This window comes from Suillus subalutaceus (genome assembly GCF_016647625.1).
Source record: "Suillus subalutaceus strain FC151 chromosome Unknown DFJ58scaffold_79, whole genome shotgun sequence".
Lineage (NCBI taxonomy): Eukaryota > Fungi > Basidiomycota > Agaricomycetes > Boletales > Suillaceae > Suillus > Suillus subalutaceus.
In genome coordinates this window covers 138,629-150,734 of record NW_024540328.1, presented here as the reverse complement: position 1 = coordinate 150,734, position 12,106 = coordinate 138,629, and the positions used below count along the sequence as shown (strand labels likewise).

Here is a 12,106-nt window from a genome sequence, read left to right as displayed (position 1 = left end):
TAGGGATACTGTTCATGGTTGTCAGTGTATGAAATGAGAATCCCCCGTTCTTCGCAGTTACAATATTACCTTCCCAGCCCCCGATTCGAGTGTGGAGGGTCGACTCCTCTCAGCTGGTCCAATGATCAATCACACGTTCGTTCTGGACAAACAAGGACAAACCAATGACCGAATCTGACAAGATTGACATGTGCTAAACATATGCAACACTTCACTGCACCGGCACTCGACGTCCTTGCTAAGGCCAAGGTACACATTCCCCGACGCATCTCATTTTTTACGCATTACAACCAACCCATGTTCATTCATCTCTGAAAACTTCTTTCCTCGCACAAACGCAGTTTAGAACTGTACATCAACCTCGTGATTCCTCAGATGCATGTTTAGAGGTGCCGGTCCTGGAATATTTCTCGCGAGTATCAACAGCTTATAAGCTCCATCATCGATCTCTTAATTCTCACCCTTCTCCTCCCCGTCCTCGTCACACCCACCGAACGTGATATACGCATCATCAATTAACGTCGCGAACCCTTTCTACGCCGCTGCCGCACCCTCTTACTCCACATTAAATCGTCACTGTCAGTTCCTCTCAAACTACGACACGTCAAACTTCGCAGACATCAAGACTGCCGTATTCTCTCTTCAAACGACGACCCGCTTCCATATTAACATGCCTTTGGAGCGGAAACGAAGACACCGTTACGCCGACCCTCCTATTTTTGCATTGGAGAGGATAAAGTGGACCACGGAAATCGTCAATATGTACCACCCAATAACTACGACTTGCGACCAAGTACTCTGGGCCTGCGTGTGTTAACTCAGACGCGCGTAGCAACTGTATTATGAAAGCCCTTCAACAACTTCGCGAGTCGCAGTCTACTTCTCCTAGCCTCATGCAGTGCCACACATCTATCACGAGCTCAATGCAGACTTATGGAACTCGATTGTAGTCCTTAGACTCTTCCTGTTGACTCGCCAGAAACCCACTATCGAAGAGCTCCTTGACGAAGACACCCGTTGTGACACCCCGATGCACTTATATCCAATATCACCCTCAATTTAATTACATCTATCGTGCCGGAACTTCTCATGTTAGGTCCTACCCTTCGTATTTCCTCAATTTCACCCCCCGTTCGCTCGCTCTTGCTCAGTGCCTTTTCCTTCCAGCTGTTGTTCCTTCTGAGGTGCGAGGGATGAGTGCCAAAGAAGGGCCACTCTTGTCCTGGCCCGTCTTGCTCAGTGCTTTTTCCTTCCAGCTGTTTTTCCATACCTCACAACTCATAACATTTTTACACGCATCGTTTTCATAGTACTCTCGTTCTCATCACCTTCGTCGTGGATTTATTACATGCTATACCATACTTTAAACACCTCCAATGAGCTACATATTTCGTCTCACCCTATTTTTAGCCCACTTTGAATGTACTCGGGAACTTGAACGACCACGGATGACCGCAACAACGATGTCCTTCTGTTCAGCTTCTCAGTCCGCTAGGATGAAGCACCAATGCGATACACTTCAACTCAATCCACGGCACACGCGCAACTGCATCTGAAGGAATCTGCATGCCTTGTCCATCGTCACGTGCTATCACAAACCAGCACTAACAATACGAGTGCCACACAGTCAGCTCACGTCGTTTGCATGGACAATCTTAAACTCGGACTACATGCTGCGCATAGAATAAAATACAAAGTATGATCCACTGTACACTCGGTCACATCTAAATTGTACCTGAAATTTTCATAATGGATCCATTGTTGCGATCATCATTGATGCCAAGGTCTGCAAGTATTGATTTTAGTAGTTGCGAGGAACAGAAATGGGTTTGAAGAGACTCACTCCTCTCGACACTTTTGCCAGTGTTGCCCATGTGCCATGCGGCTCAAATCAAGCTCAGGACCGCTTGGTATCACTAATGCAGTGCCATAGCTCCAAAGTGAATGTCGAGAAGCGGGTGGTACCCAGAATAACAGCCTACGTTTGGGGCCTGCCACCCATCCACTGTCACTATTCAGGAACAAGGGGACCGAACTACGGTCGCTATGGGATGCTCCCTCTATTAACTCGGAAGCATTGCGTAGCGCATGGATGGAGTTTGGTGAGAAACAAATGAACTGATTGTTCAAAGTGCTCGATGTCATGGTAGTGGTAGCCTCGATCGTACGATGTTCGTCCGAGAATGCTGGGTGATCTGACTTGGTGCGCTGTTGCGACGGCTGGCTCATCACTGCATCCCACAGCCGAACAGTCCTATCCTCCGAGCCAGTGACGATACGAGTGCCGTCCGGCGAGAACGAGACCGACCAAACTGAATGAGTGTGCCCTCGCAAGGGCTCACCGACTGGCTTCCCCGTCCCTGTATCCCACAGCCGAACTGTCTTATCCGAAGAACCAGTGATGATGCGAGTGCCGTCTGGCGAGAACGAGACCGAAAAAACTGAATCAGTGTGCCCCCGCAAGGGCTCACCGACTGGCTCCCTCGTCCCTGCATCCCACAGTTGAACAGTGTTATCGTGCGAACCAGTGACAATGCGAGTGCCGTCCGGCGAGAATGAGACCGACAAAACTGAAGCAGTGTGCCCCCGCAAGGGCTCACCGACTGACTCCCCCATCCCTGCATCCCAGAGCCGAACAGTCTTGTCGTGCGAACCAGTGACGATGCGAGTGCCATCCGGCGAGAACGAGACTGACAAAACTGAATGAGTGTGCCCCCGCAAGGGCTCACCGACTGGCTCCCGCGTCCCTGCATCCCACAGCCGAACGGTCTTATCCCATGAGCCAGTGACGATGCGAGTGCCGTCCGGCGAGAACGAGACCGACGTTACTGAATGAGTGTGCCCCCGCAAGGGCTCACCGACCGGCTCCCCCGTCCCTGCATCCCACAGCCGAACAGTCTTATCCGAAGAACTAGTGACGATGCGAGTGCCATCCGGCGAGAATGAGACCGACGTTACTACATCAGTGTGCCCTCGCAAGGGCTGACCGACTGGCTTCCCCGTCCTTGCATCCCACAGCCGAACTGTCGTATCCTCCGAACCAGTGACGATGCGAGTGCCGTCCGGCGAGAATGAGACTGACCAAACTGATTCAGTGTGCCCCTGCAAGGTCTCACCAACTGGCTCCCCCATCCCTGCATCCCACAGCCGAACAGTCTTATCGTGCGAACCAGTGACGATGCGAGTGCTGTCCGGCGAGAACGAGACCGACAAAACTGAATAAGTGTGTCCCCGCAAGGGCTCACCGATTGGCTTCCCCGTCCCTGCATCCCACAGCCGAACAGTCTTATCCGAAGAACCAGTGACGATGCGAGTGCCGTCCGGCGAGAATGAGACTGACCAAACTGATTCAGTGTGCTCCCGCAATGGCTCCCCGACTGGCTCCCCCATCCCTGCATCCCACAGCCGAACAGTGTTATCGTGCGAACCAGTGACGATGCGAGTGCCGTCCGGCGAGAATGAGACCGACAAAACTGATTCAGTGTGCCCCCGCAAGGGCTCACCGACTGGCTCCCCCATCCCTACATCCCACAGCCGAACAGTGTCATCGTCCGAACCAGTGACGATGCGAGTGCCGTCCGGCGAGAACGAGACCGACAAAACTGAATCAGTGTGCCCTCGCAAGGGCTCACCGACTGGCTCCCTCGTCCCTGCATCCCACAGCCGAACAGTGTTATCGTGCGAACCAGTGACGATGCGAGTGCCGTCCGGCGAGAATGAGACCGACAAAACTGATTCAGTGTGCCCCCGCAAGGGCTCACCAACTGGCTCCCCCGTCCCTGCATCCCACAGCCGAACAGTCTTATCCTCCGAGCCAGTGACGATGCGAGTGCCGTCCGGCGAGAACGAGACCGACGTTACTAAATCAGTGTGCCCCCGCAAGGGCTCGCCGACTGGCTCCCCCGTCCCTGCATCCCACAGCCGAACAGTGTTATCGTGCGAACCAGTGACGATGCGAGTGCCGTCCGGCGAGAATGAGACCGACACTACTGAAGAAGTGTGCCCCCTGAGCACGGTTTGAACAGCCGGCCAGTTCATATCACGTCCAGATGCTACAAGAAGAATATTGGGAAACCGTGCAGAAAACTTTCTCGATAGCGAAGAGTTGACAGGCAAGAATGGGAGTGCTGATACATACAGATGTGGCGTGCTGTGTAAAACCATCCTGCCGAAGACTTGAATGAACCTTTGTACGTCCATTGCAGTCGACGACACATCTTTGAATTTCGGATGGCCCTGTGGTTGCACATGAGCACTTTATCTGACACGTAGTAGCAATGTGCTCACCTTCAGCCACTGGGCAATGGGCGGAAGGGCACCGACTGCACCGCTGAGCGCATTGGTCAGGGCGAGTGACTCCAGCCAGAAAAACACCCGCTCGTGGTCGAAGAACAATTTAACTTCTTTCGCGAGCTCCTTGTCGAAGGCTGTGGTTCGTACGTGCGACGTCCAAAATCGAGAGGAATATAACAGATGTGGGGGAATGCATTTTCGAACTCGTTCTTGCAGCCCGGGATCTTCGCTATTGGGCAGATACGATGACTTTAAATCACAGATATTGAAGCGAAGACCGTCTTTCATCACTCGAAGTGAGGCGAATGCAAGGTCGCGTTGGGCCTTTGACAGGTCGATGAAAAACTCTCCGCTGGATCGTTCGTCCGTCAAGAAATCATGGAAGGAGGCGTGAAGGGGTCGGATTGGGGAGTCTGGGTTGGTGGTCCCGCTGAGGAGGGAGCCCATCCTTTTTACCACAAGCTCCACGTCGAAATCGTCCTTTTGCGTTGGAAAATGGCGCCTCATGGCGTTCAGGGAAGCTAAAGGAAGAGGTTCAGCTGTGCCTAGTATTTGCCCCATCACTGAGCGAAATCTCGCTAATGCAGTCAAACGCAATTCCTGCGAATGCAGAGATCTATCCCCGGGTATGATATTTGTTAAAATGAGGCGATACATGTCGTGCAACAGCGGGGTTCTCTTAACAGGATTGCGTGACACCACAGCCTCGTAGCAATCCTTTGGATATACCATATCGGACTCTTTGATGTATCCACAGGCGAGACGCGCCCACTCGAAAAGTCCATCAGCTTTCTCAGCGAGGACTATGAAATCTCTATCCTGGAAATCCAGCCCTTCCAATTCCATGGATACGTAAGCACGGATATCGCGCTCTGCATCTGCTCGTGGAATATCATCCATCGACATCTGTCGAATATGCTGAACACCACGAAACTTGTTTTTGATGTCATCAAGGGGTCGAGAGGTAACGATGAAACGGAAGTTGCCAGGGAGGTCTGTGAGTTTTGGAACAGCGGGGTTTTGATGTTTGCCAGCTAGAATGCTGAGGAGGTCTTTCCGTGTCTCTACTCCACCGCTCTCGTCCAGTGCATCGATCACGATCACGATGGGTTCCCCAGTCGACCCAGTCGACTTCTCCAATGGTTCAATAAGAAGCTTCTGCCACTGTTGGATTATATCTGCCGTCTTCTTGAGCGAACTCGCGGCCTGAACTGCATCTGCCAATGCCCTTCTCATCTCCGGATTGCGGTCAGCCAGGTCGCGCGCGATCGTGGAAAAGATCTTTTCATGGCGACGGTCTGCTTCTCGTTGACGATCAAAACAGTAACACGAACCAAGCCCTCCCACGTCATTGACCCACTTAGCAATGGTGTGGGCGATGGCCGATTTGCCCTTGCCTGCAGGGCCAGATAGCCACAGCACGCGTTGAACATTGTCCCCAGTGCTGTTGACCCATTCCATAGTGTCGGAAAGGATTTCCGTGCGGGTCCCTTGAAGGCATTCTTTTCTGGTATCTAATCCCGCGCCATCTGCATAAGTCATACTGCTAAGGTCCAATATTTCTTCTGAAGAAGTATGAATATATGTCAAGTTACAAGGACGTCCGAACGCTTACCCATACGATGGACGTGTATGGCTATGTCGCGGACGCCTATGGCTACGCCGTGAGCAACCTGGTCCCGGAAGTTTTGCATGAGCCCCTCAAACACATCATTGTACTTTTTGATCGTGTCGTCCGTTTCTGAGAGGACATCCTTTCCAAGTCTGATCCCTGTGATTATGATGGAAGCTCAGGACGGTACAGAGCGCAATAGCTTGTTAAGACTCACAAAAGTTTTTGGTTTCCGAATAATTTTTGATAAAATGGGCGCATTCACGAGTCTGCTGAGAAATCTTTCCAAGGATAGCGTGCATCGACGAGATTTGGCCCAGCATCTCGTCTTGCGTTATGAAGCTGTAAACTTCACCTATCTTCTTGAGAAGTTCGCGTACCGCTTTGTCGCGATTCATTTGCGCTAGAATAATCTGTACGGATGATTGTTGAGTAACAGTGGGAGCTAGGAAGAGAGAAAATGAAAACATACTTTGGCTGCACAAGACAATATGCCCAGTGCCATCTTTGCATATGGATGTACCTGTCGAACGGAATTAGTTCGGTTTCGATCGAGAGGAGGGTCCATACATCCGCGATCTTCCTGATAACATCGTCGAATATCTTGAGGGGTTTGAGATAAGTGTCCTGGAACTTGTCCGCAGTATCGAGATCCTCTTGTGCACCTCGAACAACAGAAACCAAGGTTACCGCAGGTTCCGAAGGTGAACGCATGTCCTTCGCAGCCTCTTGAGTATCCTGAAGTGCTGATTGGGTATCAGCCTCCACTTCTACAGCAGATGGAGTAGCCTGAACCTGTATGACCATCAGAATTTAGAGAGAACGCGGAAATTGGAGTGAAAGCATGAGAACCTACCGAGGTCGATGAAGCATGGTCATGATTGACATTCGGGGGAACAGGGCTGTGGCTACGGGAATCCTTCGAGCGCTTATGGCAATCTGAGTCGTATTCCAGGACACTCATCAAGCATGCTCGTCGACTCACAGAGGTTCTTAGCTTGTTCACGCCGCCCTTAACCTTCTCCAGAAACCGACCGACTCTGCCACGGGGTCGGTGCTAGACGAAGGATGCGTCGATGTCAGTGTTTGAAGTGGAGTTAATTAAGTGACCCTCAAAACCACATACCGCACTTTCACGAGCTGTTCCTTCGCTAGATGTGTGGGTTTGTTGAGTGGAACCCCTCGACGATTTGCCTTTGCTCCGAGTCATTGTGAATAAGCAGTTGAAGCGAAGTAAAATAAGAGTCGTATAAAATAACAGAGGGCCATTAACGCCTATTTGTTGCAGTTGTGCAAGCGATAAGCGCTAAGCGCTTAAGCATTAATTGAATTTCGACCACGTTCTTCTGGTGGTTCGTCGAATCTACATAGCTTTACTAGATTGTGACAAAAATAGTTTCAGCAGTGCTTGTCGGACTTGTCCATTGCATCATCTTCGGACCTCATAGGCCTCAGGCCTCAAGCTCGAGCGCTCAAGCTTAAGCTTCAAAGCTTCAAAGCTTCAAGCGCACTTCCTCACAACAACATTGCTATCATCTGCGCATCAACAGCTACATAGCTAGGGCTTAGAGTCCTGCTGTCCTAACGCCTGACTAGCATCATTCTCACCCTTCTCGAGCTCGTTGCACCCACCGAACGCGAGATACGTATCAATGCATCATCAACGTCGTCAACCCTTTCTACGCAGCCACCGCACCCCAACCTCCAGGTCACCTCCAACATTTCTGCATTTTCCACAAGAAGACTGGCACTCCCTTCAAATGGTCATTTCCACTCGCCATCTCCTGCGTGTTCGGGCAGGCAGGTACCCAAGACAGACGACTCCACCATCCACGTTGTCAGCGACAAGGTGCAAAAATTAGGAAGGGTCCTACATCACCCATTTATATAAAATAACAGGCCGTTATTAGTACAAGCCTCGAGGGGTGTGGAATAAAGAAACGATCTAATTGTCCATCGACTTGGACTACTTAAGGGTTCTGATCAGTACCAAGATCGATCCTATGCACTCAAGCAGGCCCTGATCAAGTGTTTATACGTCATGATGGCTGCTTTTTCGTCCGTTCATTCTGCTTCCGGAGACTAGACTGGATGCTATCATCTTTGCTCAAGCGCTCACGAGTATCAACAGCTAAGTTCCATCATCAGTTGCGGCTATAATAACCTCATTTGCACCATTAACTTAATATACACACTTCTCCTCGTCGCACCCACCGATCACCCGCTATCTCCAATGTGTCCTAGATGCACTTCCGTCAGTCGGGCAGATACCAAAGACAGACGATTCCACCATCTACGTCGTCAGTGACAGGGTGCAAAAGTCCAACATTGCTGCCGTATCCGTGTGTCCTGGGCTCTCTAGATCAGATACCATTGCACGGCTATCACATAAATAGTTTGAGGATGGGATCAATCTACATTCGGTATCATTCTTCATTTGATTCAAATACCTAGATACTGACAATTCCTCAAGTATACGTCCCCCCAGCCCCTCCTCCACTTTCTTACAAAATCCACCACATCTGCTATGCAATTCGTACTGCACGTCCTTTTTCTTCCAATGCCTTTCAAGAGAATGCTCGCCAAGGCACCGATGCTCCAGAAGAACTGCTCAAGTACACTCTACCGCGGGTGTGCGGTTGTTAACCTGTGGATACCCAGTCCTGCAACAGCGGACGCTGCCGATGCCCAGGTGAGTGAGTCGGTTTGCTTAGCAGGTGATGATATTGATGATGATGGATATACCCAGGCCACGGACTTGGTATATACGACGAGTTCGCAACATATGGGACTAACACGAACTTATCGAGCTATGGAGAACGTACAACACCGAACTTGCAAATAAACCATAGAACATGACAAACTGCAAGCACGCCACAATCGCATCGGTTCTCTGCTTCCCGCGATGAGCAACACACTCCCTCATCTGCCTAGCATTAACCGATTTCATCGACAACCTCCACACCTTCCAAACCCTCCAAGCGCGCATCCAGCGCTCCCGCTCCCAAACCCCAGTCGCTCATTCTGGTCGTACCCACCCTTCCTCATCGCTACTCACGTTTCCCAGCTTAGTTCTACCCACCTTACCCAACATGATCCATGGCATCCATGGCCTTGGCAAGCGACTATTGGCCATCTACCGACTAGCTTGGTACTGGCGTCACTAGGACTCCATCACATGAATGACAGATGCACGCGAACCATTAGGACCGTGGAATGAATAGCATCAAAAACCTCGAAGACATCCGTTTATGATATCTTTGCCCCTCGAGTCCGGCAAATCGATTGAGTGACACGATTAGTGTCACGAACCTGAAACATTTGTACTATATAATACTTTACGTACTCTCGACGAGCAAACAAACAGAACAATTATGGCACAATCCACTCCTCGAGTTTGGTTCAGTGAGTTGGTGCACATGCGAGTCACTGACTGAGCATAGTTACCGGTTCTTCCTCTGGGTTTAGCAGGGCGATGGTGGAAGAGGCCCTGCGTAACGGCGAGATTGCCGTCATAACTCTGTGCAAGCCCTCCGTCCTTGATGGCCTCGCGGCCCATAATCCGCGCACTCAGCTTCTAGTACTCCCCCTGGAGTCTGGACGTAACGAACGAAGCGCAGGTAAATTATGTCTTCGCACAGGCCAAAGATGCATTTGGTCGCGTCGACGTCGTATATAACAACGCAGCGCAGGCGGTTTATCGAGAGTTGGAGGGGATGTCGTTGGCGCTGAATGGCCACACAGTTCGTGACTGTCTATCCAGGTTGGGCGCGCACGCCCATTGTATCAAGCAGTAAGATGCTCGAGCCTCCAGCACTGTATGCATCGGAACCAACAGCCGTAACAACGCAGATTCGTGCTGGATTTGATGCGTTCATCGGAAGCGATGCGCTGGCTACCGTTGAGGTTGTGACAAAACGCGTTTGGTCGGTGACGCAGATGGACGATGAATACTTGCGCAAGAGTGTTCAGGAGGGCATTCCAGGCCTTGTGAACGTGCATATGGGCATGGACTCGCTGGAGCGCATGCATGCAAAAATTGGGCGGCTGCAGGGTGAGCTGATTTGGAATACGAAGGTTTATTATGAATACTAGTCTCGTGTGTCGTGTATGTCTTCAAAATGAACGGGTGATTCCCAACATACCTGAATGCTAGAGAAACTATTCAAGTAGTGCTGACGCATAGGGCTTCGAAGCACGGAACCCAGATGCACAAACAAGAGTCAACAACGCGTTGCATTCACGTCATCACTTTCTGTCATTCTGAAGTTCTACATATTCGTTTTGCAGGAGAGCAAATTATCATGCATGCCACGACGTCTGCCAAGGTATGTTAGATTTCAAGTCGGACAACAAGTGTGTTTAAATTTATTTATGTATAGAAACAAAAGGAATACATCGATAAACTTCAGGCAGAAATTGATGTCCTACAAAAGAGGATAGGGTTGGAGCAGAAATCGACTCCGACGAAACGCGCTGACCCCTTGAGCTAATCTACAGTGAGGACGAGAGCGCCGAGGCTATCGTATCAAGACACATAAACCTGTTGCATCGTTATAATGAAGCCAAGGACGCTACTCAGGTTTGGCCCCCATGTTCTGACCTCTATTGTACCCTGCAAGCTGATACTCTGCATCAAAGTTATTGATAGGAAGGGTATCAAACTCTACGAGGTCCTCTACTGCCTCTATGAGATGCTCATTTGTTTGTTACAGCTGGCCGCTTCGAAGGAAACCACCGTCCGGCAAATTCATAACGACATGGACCTCTTAGATGATTAGTGACCTTTCTCTTACCCAGCCCTGTATCTTCAATAGTTGGCTGTCGTTTTTGTCACGCATACGTCGCATTTCAGCATAGAGCTGTATAATTATGTTTGTAACAATATCCAACTGGTCCCATTTCCAGCCCATACTCGAGTAATTATTCCGTCCAGCGCGTGTCCTTCTGCTGGCCAGATCTTGATGGGCTTCGACACATCATCCGTATGGTCCAGCCCTAAGTTACCGTGCTCGTTCCACCCCCCACCCCCAAACTTCTGTGTCCGATGAGCCAGAGGGAGAGATCGCTGCTATCACATGTTCGCTGCCACAAGCAAAGGATCTTAGTGAAGGCAATTTGCCATCGTGGGATAAGGTAAATTCGACAGGTCCAACAGTAACCTCGTTCTCCTCGACTTGTGACTCCCGACCTAATTGACCATGAGCATTACTTCCCGTGGATAGAAGGGTATTTTCATTGTCGTCTCTGAGAAGGTATGTCCCATTCCACGTGCACCCAACCTGTCGAACACGTCCCCAAGAATCCATCTTATGGAGTTGTCCTTTCTTGTTGGACCCAAAGGCTGTTGTCCGCCCTGATTGGTAGCAGACGACGGTGTGTTGGAGACCGAGAGAACATGTTTGCACTGGATCTGGAGATATATCGAGGGAAATGATATGAGGGCGGTCATAGTTCACGATCTTCGTATCCCCTAGTTGGCCATGTCTGGCCAAACCCCAGCCAATGAGCATATGCTCATTATTGAGAACAGCTCGCACATGAAGAGCGACATGACGAGGTCCTGCAACAATGGACTCGAAAATGAGCTCACTGGGATTGATAGAACGTCCCTCGACGGTGAGGTGATCAAACGAAACAACAGCTGGAGTTGCCGTAGCTTGTTTTGTGCCCACACCGAGTGCCCCAAAGTCATTCGAACCCATCGAGATGACCACGTCTGGTCGGGAAGGTAATTTTAAAACAAGATATGATGTCTCCCAAGCGGCAGCGATAAGACAACAGGTGTATCCTTGGGAAGCATAATATTTGTACAAGGGCATGCTGATCGGCGTAAATTCTGTCAACTGTTCCATGTATTCTGGACCCAGCTGCCCTTTGCGTCCGTCTCCGCACCCCCAAAGCTCCCTTCGGCCGTCATCAAACTCCAACAATGCGAGAGTGTGGTTTGCTCCAGTTACAAGCTGCGAGATCCCGAGCGTATTGGGAGGAAGGATGCCCTCTATGCAGTTTATGAAGCGGCACTCTTTGAAAGTATGCGAATCGTCATCAGAACCATTGGCTAGCTGACCGCGAGCGTTGGAGCCAGCAGCTAAGAGACGTAGATATGGAGTCTGAGCGCTGGCTTCCATGAACGGGCACGATGTATTACAGGCTTGATCGTGATCACTGAAAGAAACTGATTAATCTAAATCGTGCATG

At 50.4% G+C, this 12,106-nt stretch overlaps 3 protein-coding genes across 3 annotated transcripts; 2 read left to right on the top strand and 1 right to left on the bottom strand.

Moving 5' to 3' along the window:
• Positions 1-8,465: 8,465 nt before the first annotated feature.
• On the top strand, positions 8,466-9,072 carry DFJ58DRAFT_842918 (uncharacterized protein; the record flags this gene model as incomplete). Its single annotated transcript, XM_041392890.1, has 3 exons — positions 8,466-8,601; positions 8,655-8,726; positions 8,840-9,072. The coding sequence occupies 3 exons, from the start codon at positions 8,466-8,468 to the stop codon at positions 9,070-9,072; spliced, it is 441 nt and encodes a 146-aa protein (XP_041242138.1).
• A 1,058-nt stretch (positions 9,073-10,130) lies between these two features.
• DFJ58DRAFT_467131 (uncharacterized protein) lies at positions 10,131-10,797 on the top strand. Its single transcript, XM_041380525.1, has 5 exons — positions 10,131-10,233; positions 10,288-10,349; positions 10,406-10,487; positions 10,547-10,561; positions 10,621-10,797. Exons 1-5 carry the CDS (start codon positions 10,210-10,212, stop codon positions 10,684-10,686), a joined length of 249 nt encoding a protein of 82 aa, XP_041242137.1. The 5' UTR covers positions 10,131-10,209; the 3' UTR covers positions 10,687-10,797.
• DFJ58DRAFT_906785 (regulator of chromosome condensation 1/beta-lactamase-inhibitor protein II) lies at positions 10,776-12,097 on the bottom strand (the record flags this gene model as incomplete). The annotated part of the gene is made up of 2 exons (XM_041395029.1): positions 10,984-12,097; positions 10,776-10,943 (listed from the first exon to the last, which is right to left on the bottom strand). The coding sequence occupies exons 1-2, from the start codon at positions 12,034-12,036 to the stop codon at positions 10,776-10,778; spliced, it is 1,221 nt and encodes a 406-aa protein (XP_041242136.1). The 5' UTR covers positions 12,037-12,097.
• Between the last annotated feature and the right edge of the window lie 9 nt (positions 12,098-12,106).